The sequence below is a fragment of the Canis aureus genome, chromosome 1 (genome assembly GCF_053574225.1).
Source record: "Canis aureus isolate CA01 chromosome 1, VMU_Caureus_v.1.0, whole genome shotgun sequence".
Classification (NCBI taxonomy): Eukaryota; Metazoa; Chordata; class Mammalia; order Carnivora; family Canidae; genus Canis; species Canis aureus.
In genome coordinates, this window is record NC_135611.1 from 3,399,228 (window position 1) to 3,418,584 (window position 19,357).

Below are 19,357 nucleotides of genomic sequence, written 5' to 3' on the forward strand. Positions count from 1 at the left end.
AATAAAAAGAAAATATCAATCTTTTGAGTTATTCAAAGCAGATATAAAAATCCAAACATGTGCATGCATGTTGTTTTTAGAAAAGAACAACAGCTGCAAAAGTTCCTACCTAGAATGAATTTATACTTAACTCTCTGTCAATGATTCGAGTCATAATTTATCAGAGCTGCATGGACTTGCAGGTTACAAGCAGCAGAAAAAAAAGCAGGAGGAGGGCTGTACAGAGAACTGGAACCCACATGCAAGGGGTAACACAGTAATTTTGAGGTTGAGAACTAAAGCCCCCAGCATCCTGGAGCCCGTGCCCCAAGCCGGCTGCCAGGACACCAGCCTATCACGGCACAGAGTAGGAGTCAAATTCATGACTCAGTCGTCAGGAAGAGGCTAAGGTTTCCGGATCACACTCTGGTCCAAGAAGGTAAAATCTCTGTGGCCTTGAGAAAGATCTCCACCCAGAAGAGTTCTGCCCCTGTCATCCTTAGAGGAGTAAGTTACCTGCTTTCCAAACACCTTTTATCGTGATTTCCAGAGAGCCAATGTCTGACCACAATAAATATCAAACTTTGTGAACTTTTAATAATAATTTATATGTCAAGTTTTATGATAAACATAAAAGCGCTTGCTAAATTTTTAATCAATATATAAAATACCTCTTAAAATAACAAAACAAATTCTACTAAAAACATTCTCACAGTGATGCCTGGGTGGCTCAGCAGTTGAGCATCTGCCTTTGGCTTGGGGTATGATACCGGGGTCCTGGGATAGAGTCTCATATTGGGCTCCCCACAGGGAGCCTGCTTCTCCCTCTGGCTGTGTCTATGCATCTCTCTGTGTGTCTCTCATGAATAAATAAAATCTTTAAAAAAAAAAAATTCTCACAGAACTACACAGACAGCTTCAGTTGGCAGAGTGTGTACAACCTGGACATGTGATCCAGGCTAATTTGAAGCTGCTAAGAAGAGGTGATGCTCATGGTCTCCTCGGGGTGCCAAACGGCACTCAACTCCCCCTGCACGGCGAGTTCCAGAAACAGTCACTACAGTAAACGTGTCCTGCTCCCTGAGAAGTTTCAACCAAAGAAATACCTTTCTATGGAAGCATGTCCCCAGTGATTCTTGCACAATATGTGAGGGATCAACTAAAAAAAAAAAAAAAAAATGTTGGCTCTAACTCGTACTAAGGATCACGTTTAATCTAAAATTCAGTAGAACTAGGTAAACTTGCTCAGTCATCTACGTGTGTGTTTATTCAGACACTTCACAAATTAGCCAACATGATCTCTGTGAACCCCACAGCAGACTGGTCCATATTCGAGTCATGTGCATGCTTCGCGGAAATCCTGTCCTGCCACCAGCTGAGGCTTGGGGATGCAGAGTGTCCTCCTCCAGTCCTGGAGCCATTCCCTCTCGGGGTCCCCTGGGAGAGCACCTGCCAAGGTCTGAGTGCCGTCTGAGGTACTACGGCAGCCAGCACCCACCCACAGGAGGTTCTACAGGTGGCACATGTCCACCCTTTATCAGGTGCACAGGAAAAAATGCAAGGTCACTTATTCCAAGAAGATTTCGCACAGCGAATAAAAAATGCGTGGAAATGGTGCTTTCCCCCCCTTCTTTCCTCCTTGGACACCAGGAATCCCTGGATGATAAAGTGTTTCAATTCCATCATCCTAGTTTTCACTTGGGGACAAGGGGGGGCAGATCAAGGGAAAGAGAAGAGCTACCACATTCTGTGGGTTCACACGACAGCCCACCACATGCCAACACTGAGAAGACCTGCTCAGAGGGAAGCCCTGCTCAGTGCTCCCAGAGCTGAGTGTTCACTGCTAGGCCTACAAGAGAGGGCTCGCTCCCCAAGACACCATGAGGGTCCCTAAGGAAACACATCTAGGGGACCACTCTCGCCCACAGGCTGGAAACCCCTTGCATGGAGGAGGACATAGCCACAGCCGCCCCCGAGCAAGAGTCATCGTGAAGCCCACAGGTGCTCAGGGGCAAACAGAAGGGGTGTGGCCACCCAGCAGCCCACACAAGGGCCTGGAGGCTCAGAAACATCCTGGGCACTGTGGGCACAGGTAGCAGCAGCATGGTGCTTGGTGGCCTTTGGAGGAGGCTGTGCGGCACAACTGACCGGCTGCCAGAGCTCACAGAGACGGTGGGAGGGAGGCAGGGAAAGAGCACCCGATGCAGACCAGCCTGTGAAAAGGATGGGCCTCGAAACCCCTACTGTTCAGGATCCTCCCTGTGCTATCAGTGTGCACCCCGAAGTCCAGGGTGGGGGCAGGTTGTGGGGAGGGCAGCAGCCAGAACACTGGGGAGCTGGAGTTGCAGGGACATGGGGGAAACGGCCGAGGGTCCAGCCCAGAGCTGCGCTCACAAGTCTGGCGGCGGCGCTGTGGGAAGGGGAGGGCCAGACATGGTCAGCACACGGCTGCAGGGAGCAGCAAAGACGATCCAGGAACAAGCCCGAGGGACTGTCAGGAGAAGACAGCAATCACAGGGAAAGATGTTACAAATGTCATGGTTTCTAATTTTAAATATAAAACAAATAGTTCGATACTATCAGAACATTCAGCAAACATACCTCCTTCAAAAAAAAAAAAAAAATAGGCGTATCAACATGCCCTCCAAAACACGCAAACCTTAAAGCATATTAAAATTACCAGGCAGAAATGGTGACTTCTTCTTTATAATTTTTTTTTCTTTTTTATCCAACTTCTCTGGGCTTTCTTGTTCTTTTTCCTGCTCTGCATCTGTGGGGTGGGTCTGTTCACTCGCAGTGTGAGGAGCATCTGGATTTTGGCTCTGCGCAGAGGACGTCCTGGCGTGGCTGGTGTCGTGAGCGTGTGCTGCAGCTGGAATTGAAGACAGCCCACTGTTTTCTAAGGCTTGCTGAGACAGAACAGAACTAACAGGTTAGGAGGTGGGAGGCCCAAATCTGCCTGCCAAAATCAATTACAAAGATGCAATAAGGCTTTACCCAGAGTTCTAACTCCACCCTACCAGCAATGTGAAAACCTGCACTGCCAACAGTCACTTATAAGACAGACTTGCAACTCCTTGAAGCTAAAATGTCCCTTCTGATAACTGACATCTCACCTCCACAAAATACGGAATGGTAAATCAAAACAAATTGGAATTAATTATTTTGACATCTAGAAATTTTACTTCAGACTACTTTGCCTAACTCTAAACAGATCTGGGTTTAAGTTAAATGGGTTTTAAGTTATAGTAAGTTTGCCCTTAAGACCTCGGCTGCCATGCTCTCTTCCTCCCAACTCATCCCCCCAATAGTACAGACAGGACACAGGTTAGTTTTTATAACTGGTAACTAAATAGGAAGGATAAGGCAGGCCAGCTCTGTTTGCAAACATAGGATCTGAGGATAAAGCTGGGCTGGCGGAGAAAAATTAGAAAAGCATGCTTTGCCCCACTGCCTTCTTCTCTCCCACGTGGGCATGGACCATCCACACGCTGATAAGAGAGGTGGAACTGACTCTCTCCAATAGTTACACAGGATATAGGAAAGTTCTGAAAAACCTATTCTTCTCAAGTAAATCACTTACAGAGAAAACTAAGTTTATAGCTTTTGCTAAATTTACAGATTAACCATTTAGAACTCTGCACTGTCCGTAAACACGTCCTGTGTTCCGACAGGATGCTTTAAGTTAGGACACATATTTAATGATGATTCCCCTTTGACAAGACCTGACGATTTATTTTTCGGTCTCGGACAAGCACGGACAAGAGCACGAATGTGCACCTCACCTGCAAAATGTCCTGGTTGATGCCCACCGTGATGCTGAGCTGCTGGCCGGGCTGCGGGGGCTGGCTGGACTCTGCCGGCCCCGGCTCCGAGAGCTCCAGGAGCTGCTGGATGACGTCGGTCACGGCCTGTGAATTCTGCTGGCTTGATGCGGACGTGACGTGGACTTCCGTCTGCTGGAGAGGTAACGTCTGGAACAGTGTGGCCTGAAACACAGCAGCAGCATCATTGAAAATGTCAGAAGTATATTCATTTGTACTTCAATTTGAAAAAAAAAAAAAAAGAAAGACAGGAAGAGGCACATCTTCCTTATAAGTATTAAAATCTAACAGTATCCCAATCATAAATTTTAAATAAAATGCCTCATTGATTTTTCCATTAGGCATAATCAGGCCCTTGAAGGAACATGCTGAACAAACTGTCGCACTACTTGTTCCAAGGATTCATTAAGTGGCAGCAGAGGCGATCAGCTCAAGGTGAGGGTTTGAGTTCACAGGCCTCACCTTCGTGCCTTGCCCAGTAAAACACAGAAGCAAAAGGGTTACAAAATAAAGAAAATAAGAGAGAAACCACTGTGGCCAAAATAATTCAGGAGATTTCTGAAAGAGGGGCACTGGAGGCAGAAGCGCTCAGGAAAGCCACAGCCACAAAGAGCCAAGGAGAGAGCCGCTCTGACTCCCCAGGAACTCAGGAGTCTGAAATGCCACATGGAAGAGATGGTGGGAGCCAGACATAGCATCCCTCTGATCCATGAAGGTGCACCCGGGGCACAGGGTGGAGTGGACCTAACACACCCTGCAGCCCCAGCCAGGGTGCGGCTCAGGAACTGGGGACACAGTGTGCAGGGGGCAGGGGTATAGACTGGGAGTCCTTTTTTCTCTCTGCCAACCTGAAGCTACTCTAAGAAACAAAGTCTATCAACGACGAAGCTAAAGGTGATGGAAAAATACCTAGGGCTGACCATGAGCCCCTTTCCCCATCCACAGAAGGGATGATGGGCACTTACCCTGAGGCAACAAAAATGGGGGATCACCCCTAGAAGAGATAGAAATGAATTCCTGGGGAGCACCAGGGCACCTTTTGTGACACTTAGTTCCCCAATGGAACAAAAAGTCCCTACGTGCTGCCAACAGGGCCCCCGAGTTTCAGTGTCGGTTCCCGGCCAAGCACAGGTCATGGAGCCCTGGGCATGCCCCTGCTCCATCTGTGCACGATCGGCTCCCACATGGGCAGCCAGCTGCCCAGAGTCACAAGCCCTACAGAGCAGGGAGGATGCCGGGAGGCCCGAAGCAGATCACGTGAGGCACAGAAGAGAACTTTGAAAAAGGAAACACTAATTAGGTGTCAGGAGAAAGTGCACCAAACCAGCAAAGAAAGAAGCAATCAGATCACAAAGGAAGAGTCCTTAAAAGTTAGAAGTATTAGCAGCTTCAAAAAAATTCAATGGAAGTTTCATAAGACAGAGTAGAGGAAAACCCTCAAAAGTGGAACAAGAATCGGAAACTGTGAGAGGCAGAATAGGACAGGGAGCACCAGCCACAGGGAGCACCGGCCACAGGGCTGCCCAGGGCTGTCCAGGGCTTCCCAGACCAGTGCCTGAGAGAGTGCCCTTGCTCGCTCGGACTCGGGAAAAAGGTAGGGCAGACTCCAGGTTTCCAAAGCCTTTTACGTTTTTAATGAAAATAGAAAATTTTAAGATGACCTAGATTATTCCAGGCGATTAACCATAGCTACATACTTGATTTGCATAATTGCCAAAGAAAATGGTAAAAACGCTAATATTTGATTGATTTACATTTTGAAAATCTTATTTAAAAAACAGTCCCAAATAGGGGGGCAGCCTGGGTGGCTCAGCAGTTTAGTGCCGCCTTCAGCCCAGGGCATGATCCTGGTGACCCGGGATCGAGTCCCACGTCAAGCTCCCTGCATGGAGCCTGCTTCTCCCTCTGCCTGTGTCTCTGCCTCTCTCTGTGTATGTCCCTCATGAATAAATAAATAAAATCTTTAAAAGAAAAAAAAAGACTGTCCAAAATAGGACTTTAAGACTTCACAGGCAACACCCTTTTTGAACTCGGCCACAGTAACTTCTTGCAAGATACATCCACGAAGGCAAAAGAAACAAAAGCAAAAATGAACTACTGGGACTTCATCAAGATAAGAAGCTTTTGCACAGCAAAGGATACAGTCAACAAAACTAAAAGACAACCTACAGAATGGGAGAAGATATTTGCAAAAGATGTATCAGATAAAGGGCTAGTTTTCAAGATCTATAAAGAACTTATCCAACTCAACACCAAAGAAACAAAAATTCAATCGTGAAATGGGCAAAAGACATGAACAGAAATCTCACAGAGAAAGACATAGACATGGCCAACATGCACATGAGAAAATGCTCTGCGTCACTTGCCATCAGGGAAATACAAATCCAAACCACAATGAGATCCCACCTCACACCAGTGAGAATGGGGAAAATTAACAAGGCAGGAAACCACAAATGTTGGAGAGGATGCGGAGAAAAGGGAACCCTCTTACACTGTTGGTGGGAATGTGAACTGGTGCAGCCACTCTGGAAAACTGTGTGGAGGTTCCTCAAAGAGTTAAAAACAGGCCTGCCCTACGACTCAGCAATTGCACTGTTTGGGGATTTACCCCAAAGATACAGATGCAATGAAACGCCGGGACACCTGCACCCCGATGTTTATAGCAGCAATGTCCACAATAGCCAAACTGTGGAAGGAGCCTCGGTGTCCATCGAAAGATGAATGGATAAAGAGATGTGGTTTATGTATACAATGGAATATTACTCAGCCATTAGAAATGACAAATACCCACCATTTGCTTCAACGTGGATGGAACTGGAGGGTATTATGCTGAGTGAAATAAGTCAATCGGAGAAGGACGACATTATATGGTCTCATTCATTTGGGGAATATAAATAATAGTGAAAGGGAATAGAAGGGATGGGAGAAGAAATGGGTAGGAAATATCAGAAAGGGAGACAGAACATAAAGACTCCTAACTCTGGGAAACGAACTAGGGGTGGTGAAGGGGAGGAGGGCAGGGGGTGGGGGTGAATGGGTGACGGGCATCCCCCAGGGGGATGAGGACTGGGTGTTATTCTGTATGTTGGCAAATTGAACACCAATAAAACATAAATTTATAAAAAAAAAAAAAAGACTTCATTATTAGACTTTAATCATTCTCCAGTTTTAGAACTTATTTATGAAAGACTCACTAGTCAGGAGTAAGGCAAGGAATCATGTCAAGCTCCCAATATTGTGAGAAAAGACAACAAAACACAAACCGTAAATGCAAACCTAATGCTTAGGAAGTAAACCCTAACAAATTTCCATGCTGGCAGGTGCTGACAACACCAGCAAGCTCACAAGGTCCACAGATGCACCGTCCACAGCGGTGGAGACACATCCTCTACACTCAGGCTCGGCTGCTTCCCACCAACAGAGAGGGTAGGAGAGGTAACAGACCAGGGCGGAGCTGGAGACTCTCCCCAGAACCAGAACACAGGCATGCGAGTGTGTGTCGTACACTCTTACATACGTCTCAGAAAACATGATTTAGTTTCCCAAAAGTCTACAGACTCAGGAAAAACTTACCCCTGTCCCATCAGACATGGAGAAATGTTATCTTAAAAGGATCATTGATTCTTAAATGCTCACAGAGGGATAAAAAATATTCAATAGTAATCATCAATAACACTGCAGGAATTACAGTTTCATAAATTAATGATTATATTTTGTGTGATTTTCATTGGTTTCAGATGACAGTCCATAAATAAGGATCATCTGGTAACTAAAGTTTAAAAAGATTGGTTTTCTTTCATTAATTTAAAAATTAAGAAAGTACCCTTACCTCTTTATAAAAAAACTTTCATAGCACGAGTGTGGTACTCAATAATATTCTAAATAATATTCCATTTTAAAGGGTCACAATTAAGACAACAGATTTTGGTAAAAGGTTATCTTCCTACCAAGCAGCTTGCCAGACTCACCGTTAACACGTGAGCAGTCTCTGTAGAGCTTGCTGGATTCTGTGGTCCGCCCATGTGCATCTTGCTGATGTGAGTGTTCAGGCTACCTAGACTTTTAAATACACAACTGCATTCTGTACAATTATACGTAGGGCCATTCTTGACCTTCAAAAACAAAAAAGAAAAAACAACTTTTTACCATTAACTATGAGATAAAAATATTTAAATTACAACAAATTGTAACATGCCATTCCATTAAAAATGACAGAAGTAACCTGTTTAACATTACTTTTTCTCTTCAATTGGATAGCTCTAAAATCAATGACCCAATCTTGAATCAACACTGCCAGTGTGAGATTAATCAAAACTTCACAGTCTTTTCTATCAATTACAACAGGTTCAGAAGTAAGAGGACAGACTTTCCAATTATTGTAATTTGGTGAAAATAAGACAGCTGACTTATATTCTCAGTTTCTTCAGTGGTTACGTACAGTGTAAAATAATAAGGTCTACGAAGGTGTAAACGGCACTGTAATAAGCCTTTGGCCGTTCCTACATATATGTTGGGAAGGATGGCCACAGGCTGAAAGTTTTCATTACCAATCCCTATAGTCAACCTGTTACAGCTATGATAAGGCCAACAGTGGTCGCCAGAGAGGAGAGAAATGCAGCGGGGCCTGCAGGCACACAGAAAGCACCCAGACTATTCCTTCACCCATTATGCAAGTTCAGCATTAGTTATCCTTATAATTATCAAGTCCAGCCTAAAAACTGACCGGCCTCTTCTATACATAGAAACTGTTCCACTTCTAGCACCTTGTTAAGAACCAAATTTAAGGTGTTAGTTTCATCACAGGACTAGATAACATTTACAAACCAGTCCTCAGAGGTCATTTCTGGAACATGGCCATCTGCCACCACAGGTCCAGGGGGTCTGAGGCCAGGTGCCAGGAGAGCCCCTACCCTTCTGGAGGGGTTTCCTGACCTCAGGGGCAGCAGCAAGCATTTCACAAGCCTGCTCGGAGGTGTCGGTGAGGGTTCTCTGGGTGCCACGCAAGGAAATAGTCACCTTGAAGCAATCGTCAGCACATAGAGGCAGCTCCCCAAGAATAATTGGTCTAAGCCACTTCTACTCTCCTGAGATCTAAAGGAAATCTCACTCCATATTATCACTGCCTCACTAATATTTATGTGTCCTTCCTCATGTATGTTGGTCTTGGATAATAAAACTTAGTTTGTAAAAGTAACTCATTGCATATGGAAGGTCAAATCTGCTTATAAACTATGTGAAGTATGTATGATCTTTTTATTTCAGTAATACTGAAGGCATTATTTAAATGCATTAAAAACATTTAAAAATACACATTTGCTTTTAAAAAATGAGTCTTCATTCTGCAAAACAGTTACATAAAAGAAAATGATCCGTGATAAAAGTGTCTGTCACTTAGATGTTTATTTATATTCTATAATTAGACTATAAATAAAACACCAAATCATAACAGTAAGTAGGAGCAAAGGATAACCTGCTTACAAGACACACTTCCAGAGGCTTTATAAATCAGTATGATCTGCAGACACAAGAAATGGTGAACATGAGTGTCACTGAAATAATTAACACAGAGAAAAACAGACCAGGGCTCTGGCTGGTAAAACATGGACAAGGCCACATGTGAGTCTAGCAATAATAATAGGAATAGGAAAAATACTTTGTTCCCTCAATTTATTTTTTCTCTTTCAATTTTTTACACTTGATAGTATCTGTGTTTCAAATTTGCTAAAGGGATGAAGTATGTTAACAATGGGATCAATGGATCATAACTAATAAAGGTATAATTAGTTTCACACATTTATTCATCAAAGCTGTAACAGCATCCATAAGACACGAAAAAATAATTTTATATTTCTGCAATATATAAGCCAAAACGTTTCCACATACAGATCTGTTTCTCTCTCTCTTTCTCTCTCTCTCTATATATATATGTATTTGCTTGCTTGTTTGTTTAAAACAAAGTCTGCTCTGTACAAATTCTAAATCTGCATTTTGAAAGTAGACAGTGATTTCTCAGGCTGACTCTTTCCCTCCAGAGCCATCCACTAAAACCTGTGAGGACCACACACACCCAAGTGCCATGTTTACCTCTGAGTGAACTCTCTGCACATGTGACTGCAGGTTCCCTTTTTGTGAAAAGGCAGCAGGACAAAAGGCACAGGCGTGGGGTTTTTCACCTGTATGTTTAATCATGTGAGTCTGCAGTGCCCCCTTCTGGTTAAAAGCTTTCCCACATTCAGTACATTTAAACGGCCTTTCACCTAGAGAGGGAAAAAAATGATCAAAATGTAATTCCACATTGTATGAGCATCTGATGAATTAAAAGAGAAATGCATTACCCCCAAACTCGAGACCCCAAACCTATCTGTCCAGACAGAGCACCGCCTGTACTGTAGACTCGTACATCCCACTGTCTACTCAAAATCTCAAAGTTAGGACCAAGGCCACACAAAGGACAGAAAAGCCAACGTTGCCATCCAGGTCTAGCTAGTGCTAAGGCACACGTCCCGTCTTTCCCTTTGAGCCATATCCTGAATCACCCAAAAGTGAGTGTATTTCCTACCTGTGTGTATCCTAATGTGCCGAGTTAGCTGACTTGGCTTCTGAAATGTCTTTCCACAGTGTGGGCATGAATATGTGAATCCACTCCTGTCGATGTTCCGATTATAAGACCTTGTACTCGATACCCTAGGATAACACAGGGGGAAATATTCATGAAGTCATCTCCTCTGTATCGCAATTTCAAGATTAAAACAATACCAGCGAGTGTGGCTGACCAGTGGTCAGAACATGCTTCAGTGAGAAATCACATTTAAGTGTGTCTCCACAAACATGCAGTTGTTCTGTGTGTTCATTACCATAAAATTCATTTTACCTATCTGATGAAAAGATAAACTTAGTTTTGCTTTGTTTTCTTGGTGGGGAGAGGTCAGACCGTCCCTTCTGGACATAGCTCTACCTGCGGTGGTCAGACATACAGACATGTGTGGGTATGATCCCTGCACTGCTGAGTCTTGCTTCATTCTCCAGGCTCCTTCCTTACAACACCATCCACAGGCTGCTGATCCCAAAGTTCTCCCTCCAGCAACCCAGACACAGCCCTAGACAACTCCCTGTCCACCTGACATCTCTGCGCTCAGCTACCTGGCAGCTGCAAGCTAGTACGAACTGAACAGGATTCTGCTCATCCACCTGCTGTGCTCCCAGGCAGGACATAGCAGCTCCCATCTGGGCAAAGTCAATCCTGAGGAGTTGCCCCAGATTCTTGCTCTCTCTCACCCCTGACTTCAAGCCCATCTCCAAAAGTTACTGGTTTCACTCAAAATACCTGCAAAGATGCTTAGGCCTCTCCACAGTCCAGTCATCAGACCACCATCTGAGAAGTGTCCTCTTTCCACATGAGGATTCACTGGTATCCTTGCACCCCACCCCCAGCAGCCATGCCACAGTTAAGTTGGGGCAGGCTTCCCACTACCTTTGGGATAAAATCCTCATTCCCAGGATGGCCTCGGAGGCCCTTAACCCCCGGGCCCCACCTCCTTCAAACCTCCACAGTGGCTCCCAAGCGCCAGCCTTTCTCTGTTTTCAAATGCAGAGAAAACTCACCGCAGCTGAGTTGGGGCAACTGCTCTCCCATCTGCTGCAATACCCTTCTCAGGACTGGCAGTGCCCTCCTCACTTCAAACATCCTCCCCTCCTCAGCATGGCCTGCCTAAAACAGTCCACTCGCCAACCTGCCCACCCTTCCAGCACTGCCCCAGAGCAACCCAGTTTTATTTCCTTCTCTACACAAGCACTGTCTGAAACTGTCTCACTGACTATCTCCCTAATAAATGAGCACTCCATGAGGATGAGGCTGACTGGCTGGCCCATCCCTACATCCCAGAAGAGCCAGAAGCCAATGTGGCCAAGGGCATGCTGGCTGCCTAGACATCATTCATCACCTCTCCAAAACCCTTGGAGACACATCAAAATTGCCTGAGTTAAAACTTCATCAAAATAAAAATCTAGTGTGATAGAGCACAGGCAGTCTGGTCTGGGAGTTTAAAAATCACTGAAGCAGTGACGTCTTTGATGGGCACAATTAGCCAAAAACAGGCAAAGTGGGGGGCATAGGAAGGGTAAGGGAGCACTGGCCCTGTGGGGGCTGTGGTCCATGCTTCTAAAACACAGCGCCTAAGAGGATAAATAAATCCTACAGAGCCTTCACACACTTTTGTGGTGGTCGTAGTTGTTCTTTAAAAGCACACATAATTCCTAAACTTCAGAGCTTGGAATGGCGGAGAGCCAAACTGGTAAGAGCAGTTAAAGAAAACTGATACTGGCTTTTACAGTGTGTTGGCGAAATCAGCTCGAGTGTGACAACTGAGCATGGCCATCAGCTAACCAGAGCACAAGGGGCCAGAGGGTGCTTTGTATTTCATTTTGCTAAGAAAATGAAAATTCAATAAAAAGATACAATTAGGAATAAACCAAATATGAAACCTTGAAAGACATGTTAAGTTTTACTAGAAATAAATGCATGTATGCATTTAAGTACAGTCATATTTGCTACTATTATGAGCTCTAAAACTGGGCAGTAAAAAAATAAAAAATAAAACCAGGCAGTTATTAGGGTTTAAATCCTTGACGCTTGAAATCTTTGAGCTGTAAAACCATGGGAAAGTAACTTATACTCTAGGGCTTCTCATTCACCAAGTGGGGACATTAAAGTATCCTGGTCTGGTAGGGCTGCTAGTCATGATTAAATAAAGTCTTACGGACATATATTAATATACACACCAAGCACCGTGTCAGGAACATGTAAGTTCTAAACAGGTAGTATAAATAAACTAATCCGTTCAAAAGAGTGCTGACCTGGCCTTTGCAGATCTACTTTATACACCTTGTCACTTTGCTATAAAAAAGTTTTGCCAATACCTTGTTCTGCAACTTTTAACACTATAATACTAGCTAAAAATTTCTGCTCATGAAGCCTGATGCCTATTTAAAAATTTTTCAGCTTATCTTTCTTACCGGAGACATGACTACACGTTTTAGGATATCCTGACACCACGACAAGATTAGCATCTGTGTAGCCGTTTCTAAAGTAGACAGTATTTTTAACTAAACCCAGCAAACTACACCAATCTTTAATATATCATATAGATGTCTTTTTTTCTACCAAGCCCAAGCAAAGGCTCATACCTAATTTTGTAATGAGTCTTCATGTGCTCCTTCAGCTGTGAGGATGTCTCAAACTCCTTCCTACAGGCCTTGCAGGTGTGAACCCGGTTCCCGGCCAGCTCCTGGCGGTGCTCTTCCATGTGTATGGCCAACTGGCTCTGCAGAGTGAACTCATCCCCACACTCAGAGCAGATGAGATTCTGCAAAAGCAAAGGCCATCCGTGAGTAGAGTAAATGTTTCAAGACCATGACTTCTTACAACAACTGGTACTGGAAATGATCAATACACAAACTACTCTTTCCTCTAGAACAAACACTATTTTCACTCTCAAAAACTGTGTCAATCTGTCCAAATATGAATATATAAAAATCATCTCCATTGGAAGAAAAAGACAGGCATGGAAACAGGTGAGAGAACAATGCCATTTCTGGGCAAAGTGAGCTCTCTAACTGGCTGCTGCGCACCTGCCATTTCATACATCTGTGCTGTGCAAATGTTAGAGAAGCAGAATGACTTCACCACCACAGAAGGGTCAGGAACAGAATTCAAATGAAGATTACAGTTTAATAGACTCCCTTAAAACAAAATGACAGCCGATAAATTTTTAAACGGAAACACTTATCATTGTTTCAATCTGTTTTACAGGCAGCCTCTCACAGAGAACTCTGGGACTCTGTCCAGACACAGCTTGCTCGGCACTGGAAACAGGTGTATTTGAACAGCGCCGTGAAAGAAGTGTAAAATACACCCGGGATTTCAAACACTTCTGCAAAAAGCAATAGAACAGCTCAATAACATTTAATATGAATAATATTTTGGATGTATTTTCAAAATAAGACATAGTAAAATAAAACTTATTTAATCTGTTGTGTTTGGGTTTTTACTTTTTTAGTATGGCTACTATAAATTTTAAATGACCCCTCTGTCAATTGGGCAACATGGGCCCATATGTTCTAGAGTTGGGTAGTTCCCCACCAGCTATAGCACTTGGGTGTTAACCACCCTAAGTCTGTGACACGGGGATGCCAGTAGCATCTGCCCTCACAGGGTTATTAGGAAGTTAAACAAGATGATCCATGCAGGATGCGCAACAGAGAGCATGGCACAGAGGGAGAATTCAGGGACTCTCCTCAATAGGAACTGCTGCCTGACCACAAAGTGTGATTAGCAGATTCATTCAGAGTCCAGCACACAATTTTTTAAAAGATCTTCAAAATAAAGTGTCCAAACACGGAGAAAAAATGAGTGTAATCTGTCAATGAGCATAAACTGTTATTTCCAAATAGCAAAACAAAAACAAAAACGGGTAAAAATCAATTTTATTTTAATTTGAAAATATATCAAAATATTCACATAGTAAAAGTTATTGAGTCCATCAGACTTTCTTTTCATTCCCATACACAACAGTCCAGTCAGTGTGAGTATGCCCCACTAAAATGACTATTTCATCAATACCAAGAGCATCCCTGGCAGAAAAAGACTAGCTGAATGGAGTATGTTGAGCAATTCCATAAAGACTTCCACTTAAATAACTTGTTAGTATTATTATATAATTTAAGGAAATAATGAACTACTAAATTGTCAGCATCTTGATGATAAAATTCTTTTTGGGAAGCTGTCAAAAAGAAAAAAAAAATACCTAACATAATCTGGTGCATCCTTTTAAAAAAAATTAAAAATCACTCCCAAATGTGTAGGGCAAAACTGTCATTTCCACCAAGGACCCCCATAACTGGTGCCCCACCCTGTAACTGGGAAGTAAAATGTAGCTCCCCTGCCCTGCCCCGTCCTCACCCCACTCATCTACTGCTCTGGCTCAGACTCATCCTCTCCTTACTTTTTTGCCAAGTGATGGGATTGGTCTATTTCAGAAGCTACCTACACTTGTCAGGATTCTGAATGAAAGCCCTGTTCACGCCACTTCCATCGTGGACAGGAGCCCTGGGGCTGCAGGCAAAGTGCAGCACAGAGTGGCGAGTGTCTTCGGCGTCTCCACTTCACACCTCGAAAGCCCGGGGCACCAGGACAGCCTTCCCCCCTGCCCCCGGCAACTGCGAGAAAACCCCAGCAAGGAGCCCACACCCCTGCTACCTCGAGGACTGAGGACCAAGGGCCACTAAGGGACATGCCGCGTCTGGCATCCTCCATGTTCAGAGCTACCGTCATTCCTCAAGCCTACAGTGACCACTTTCTCCCCTAGAAACAGACCCTTCTGGGTAATTCGTCATGGACGAGTGGCAAGCACAGCATTCTGATCAGCCTCCACCCTGCTGAAGATCTAATTTTTACAGGTCAGAGTACAAAACATGAAACATACTTGCTGCCCTGAGCCCCCCACCCCAGGGCCACGGCCTGATCCTTCCCTGCAGCCCCATCTCCTGGACCTTCACTCACACCCTCTAGATGCCAGCACTGGCTCCCCTGCCCTGGGCTTCCTTGGGGGCCTCTGGGTTCCCCATCCCACTGCCAAGCCCTTCAACTGAGGTCTTTATAGTCACTGCATCTTTCACTCTAATTTCCCTTTTTTCTCTATTCGTTTTTTCATTTGTTTCAAAAAAACCTCACAAGGCAATTTTAGGATGACTGCTTTAAAATCCTTGCCCAATAATTCTGACATCGGGGTCTGTTCCATGTAGGAATCTGCCGTCTTTTCCTGTTAGAGTTGGAACTATCGTTGCTCTTGGTCTGCTGAGTGATTCTCAACCATATCCTGGACATTCTGGGTGTTATACTGTGAGGCTCTAGGTCTGTTTTAGCAGCCAGTCACTCTGCCTGGACGCAGCATGGGACAACGTCAGGGATGGAGGTCACCCTGCAGCGCCCCACTGACCCCAAGGGTGGAAAGCACAGCATGGACTAGGCCATCTGGCATCACCTGGTTAACGTCACTGCTGCCAGGGGCAGTGAGGCTCAACTCCACCCTGACCCATTGACACTCAGAGAATCAGGACCCTGCCTGCTGCTGCCAGGCAAAGTAGGAGAGGTCAGCTTCCAGCACGGCTCTGCTAACACCAATGGGTGGGGGACCTGGGTGTCACCCTTCTGCCAGGAGAGGGATGCAAGATTAGCCCCCTCCCTAATCCCAGGCAGTCATAGGATCAGAAGGCCATCTGTTTCTGAGGAACAAGGGACACCATGGGCTGGAAGAGGATCACTTGCAGCTTTGCAGTTGGGGATTGGTGGGAGCATCATCAAAAAGATTTTGTCGGTAAACCACCCTCTTGCCAGTTTTGGCAAAGGGGAACCAGGTTTTCTTGAAGCGTTTTGTCTGTGACTATTGGCAGAAGGCTAGAGGCTTGTCCAGCAACCCATCCAGGAGTGTGGGAGGGAGAAATGCCCCAGAATTCACTGCCACGCTGCTGCCCGGCCCCAAAGCCCCTGAGTGACCTATCTCCTTCCTGCTCCTTCAGGGTTATGTCCTCACTACACAGTGGCAGTTGGGGGGGGGGGGGGCAGATAAGGCTCCTTCATGTTAGCTGGACTCTTACAGGCTATTGACTTCTTCCTGTCCTAACATATCAGATTCACTTCAAGTCACTGAGGAATATAAACACACCAAACAGAAAAAGGTGGCCAAAGATGTATGATTTTTAACATCTGTGGGCAAGATTGGTAACAGCGTTCCAGTATCTTACAGGGTGACACTTCCTCACTGAGCATATGGCATCCGGCCACAAGCTGGACTTCCCAGCCTAAGTGCTCCAGCCCCCTGCATGCCCCTTCCACCCCCTATCCTCGAGCCATGGGAGGTGACCTAGGAGGGGCAGGCGGAGTCCCGGACATCTCAGAGGGCACAGGAGCCCCCTGGCTCTGCACTGCACAAGGCCGGCCAGGTGACAGAGGGCCACTGTGAGCCTGGACCCCACCACAACCAGGTACGGTAAGAGAGCCCTCGTTTTCATGCGCACGGCCAACACACCCACGGCCGACACACCCACGGCCAACACACCCGCACCTGAACCAAGCCCAGCCTAGCCCTGTCTCCTGTGCCCCTCAAGAAGCCCTAGTCACAAGCCCCTGCCTGGCCCAGGACGCCCATGTTGGTTACAGAGGATCCCGCCCCAGCTTCCAATAGCCCCCTCCGGGCCGCACGCGTCTACACTGCCCCGCCGTTGCTTCAGGCCCTGCCGGAGCCCCTGCAACTACTCGCCCCTCCGCCACAATCATTCACCGCAGAGACGCATGATCTGTCCTGCTCCAAGAGAATCAAAAGACAGGAGAGCAACAGTACTAGGAAGTAAAGTCTAATCCTCCTCCCAGGAAGTACGTGTTTCTCAAAGACCTTTTTAGGGAAAAAACCAGAAGTGAGAGATGATGGGACGCTGACCTCCTCACAAGCAGGGCAGCGAAAGGCACAGACAGCTGAGGTCTCAGCGGTGACACCGAGGGTCAGGTGAGGCCAGCTGCCCGCACATGTGGCTTCCAGGACAGGACATCAGAGCACAGCTTAAATTGACAACAAACTGACAGCAGCAAAGAGTTAAAGAGTAGATCATCCTCAGAGGGGCAGGTGGTGAGCCCCACTTGGAGGAACAATGTGGGAAAGAACATGGGCAAAGGGTGTGCAAGAGAAAGTACATCGCAGGGAAGATTCTGAAACTAATGTCCAAGAAACTAAACACCTGGAAATGATAAATTAGTGACTCCCATTCCCCATCCCAGAGAAAGTCATAGTCGATCTTAGAAGACAGCCCCGAAGAAGAGGTGCCATGAGGTACATGGGTGGCCATGAGGGGACAAGGGAACGGCCGTGCCCTGGGTGCCACAGCCATCCTCACCCACCCCGGGTGACCCTGTTGGCTGTCCCAGCCCAGACTGATTCAACACTGTCAACATGTTCACTTTTCCCCTGTAACAATCTAAACATTTAATTCAGTCAAAATAAAAGTACCAGATGATTTTTAACTAGGCGAAACTCTGAAGTTCACATTAATGGTAAACCAGAAAAGGAAAACAAGTACCCTTCGAACATGTGCTTATCATTACAGAGAAACAGCGCAAAGACAAAGATGACACAAGGTGGAGGTCCCCAGGAAACCCCGGGAGGACAGGGCAGAGGGTATGGGGGCAGCAGTTCTTTTGATGCTCGTTTGTGCCATTTTGACTTGTAATAGGAAGTGACTATCCACATATTCAAAACTGAAGCCCCCCTCCCTGCCCGCCCGGCCCCAGCCCCTACCAGCTTTCTAGGCTGGCCGTGTGGTCACACTGACTGGACCTGAGGAAGGGCAGTCAGGAAGAAAAGGGAAAGGGTGTGCCTAAAACAGGAAGCCCTGAATCGACTTCAATCCTACAGGATTTTTAGTAGGCTTCCTTACAGGGCGGAGGGTGGGGCGGGGCGGGCTGAGCCAGGCTACTGTAAAACTATTTCAGAGGTAATTACAGGATAGAGCAAAAGAGGGAGTGAGTGTGCCACTGCTGTGGCCCAGGTCCCCAAAGCCCCCATGATGGAGGATGGGACACAGGACACAGGAACCTGAGCTGGTGGGAGGCAAAGCAGTCCTGTAAGGTGTGAATGGAGGTGGAGGGATTGGTGTGAACTCCCGAGCTGTGAGATGTGTGCGTGCTGCACCGCACGTGGACCTGTGCTAGGAGATGCAGTGGGGTTTTAAAAAATAATAATTTTAGATTTGGGAAGAATCTGTAACCAAGTTACAAGAACCAGAATCATAAATGAATAGCTTGCTTGCTGTAGCTTTGTTCGTAAAGACAGAGGCTGAAAACCACCATGTGTCTGCCAGGAGAGACTTGCTGATTGTGACGTATGTGTGCACAATGTAATGCCATGTGCTGTTCACAAGACAGCTCCACGATGCACATAGGTGTCACAGAGCAAAGGAGCAGGAAACTGAAGACAACAGGCACAGAAGGGATGGCTTGTACTCTCAAGGCTGCAGAGGACCTCTGTCTGTGCCCAGAATGCCTGGCTAAGGGCACAGAAGCTGCTTCCAGAACTAGAAATCATGTTCCACGCCCTCCTCTACTCTGATTTCTTACTGGGTACATGCACAACTTGGGCCAGAATCCTTTAGTATACTCTTTAACACAGGCACTTTCTGCTTTCCAAAAAAGACAAAAGCAAAAACAAAAAAACAATGAGTTGAAACAAGGCAGACCTATACTCTGCAGAAGGTGAAAAGCAGCACAGGCTTTCTAGAACATAATGTGGCATTCTACAAAGAACTTGAAAAAATGGTATTAATTCAGTAAATTCAACCATAGGAATCCATCCTAATGAAATAATTAAAGATGTATACAAAGATGTACTATGTATAATATTTTCAAAGTGTAAGTAATTTAAATGTTAAATAACAAAAGAAATGATTGCATATCATTATGCTACATCCAGATGCAGAACACAAATAACATAATTTAAGATGCTGACATGGAG

General features: G+C 45.6%; 1 protein-coding gene across 6 annotated transcripts in view; it reads right to left on the reverse strand.

The window, feature by feature from the left end:
- ZNF236 (zinc finger protein 236) overlaps positions 1–19,357 on the reverse strand; it is a 104,414-nt gene that overhangs the window by 67,523 nt on the left and 17,534 nt on the right. For all 6 annotated transcript variants that reach the window (XM_077876216.1, XM_077876346.1, XM_077876414.1 and 3 more), the window contains 6 exons: positions 12,987–13,165; positions 10,363–10,487; positions 9,888–10,060; positions 7,772–7,915; positions 3,765–3,968; positions 2,660–2,888 (listed from right to left, as the gene is read on the reverse strand). In XM_077876216.1, coding sequence (XP_077732342.1) covers positions 2,660–2,888; positions 3,765–3,968; positions 7,772–7,915; positions 9,888–10,060; positions 10,363–10,487; positions 12,987–13,165 — 1,054 coding nt within the window. The remainder of the gene's footprint in view (positions 1–2,659; positions 2,889–3,764; positions 3,969–7,771; positions 7,916–9,887; positions 10,061–10,362; positions 10,488–12,986; positions 13,166–19,357) is intronic.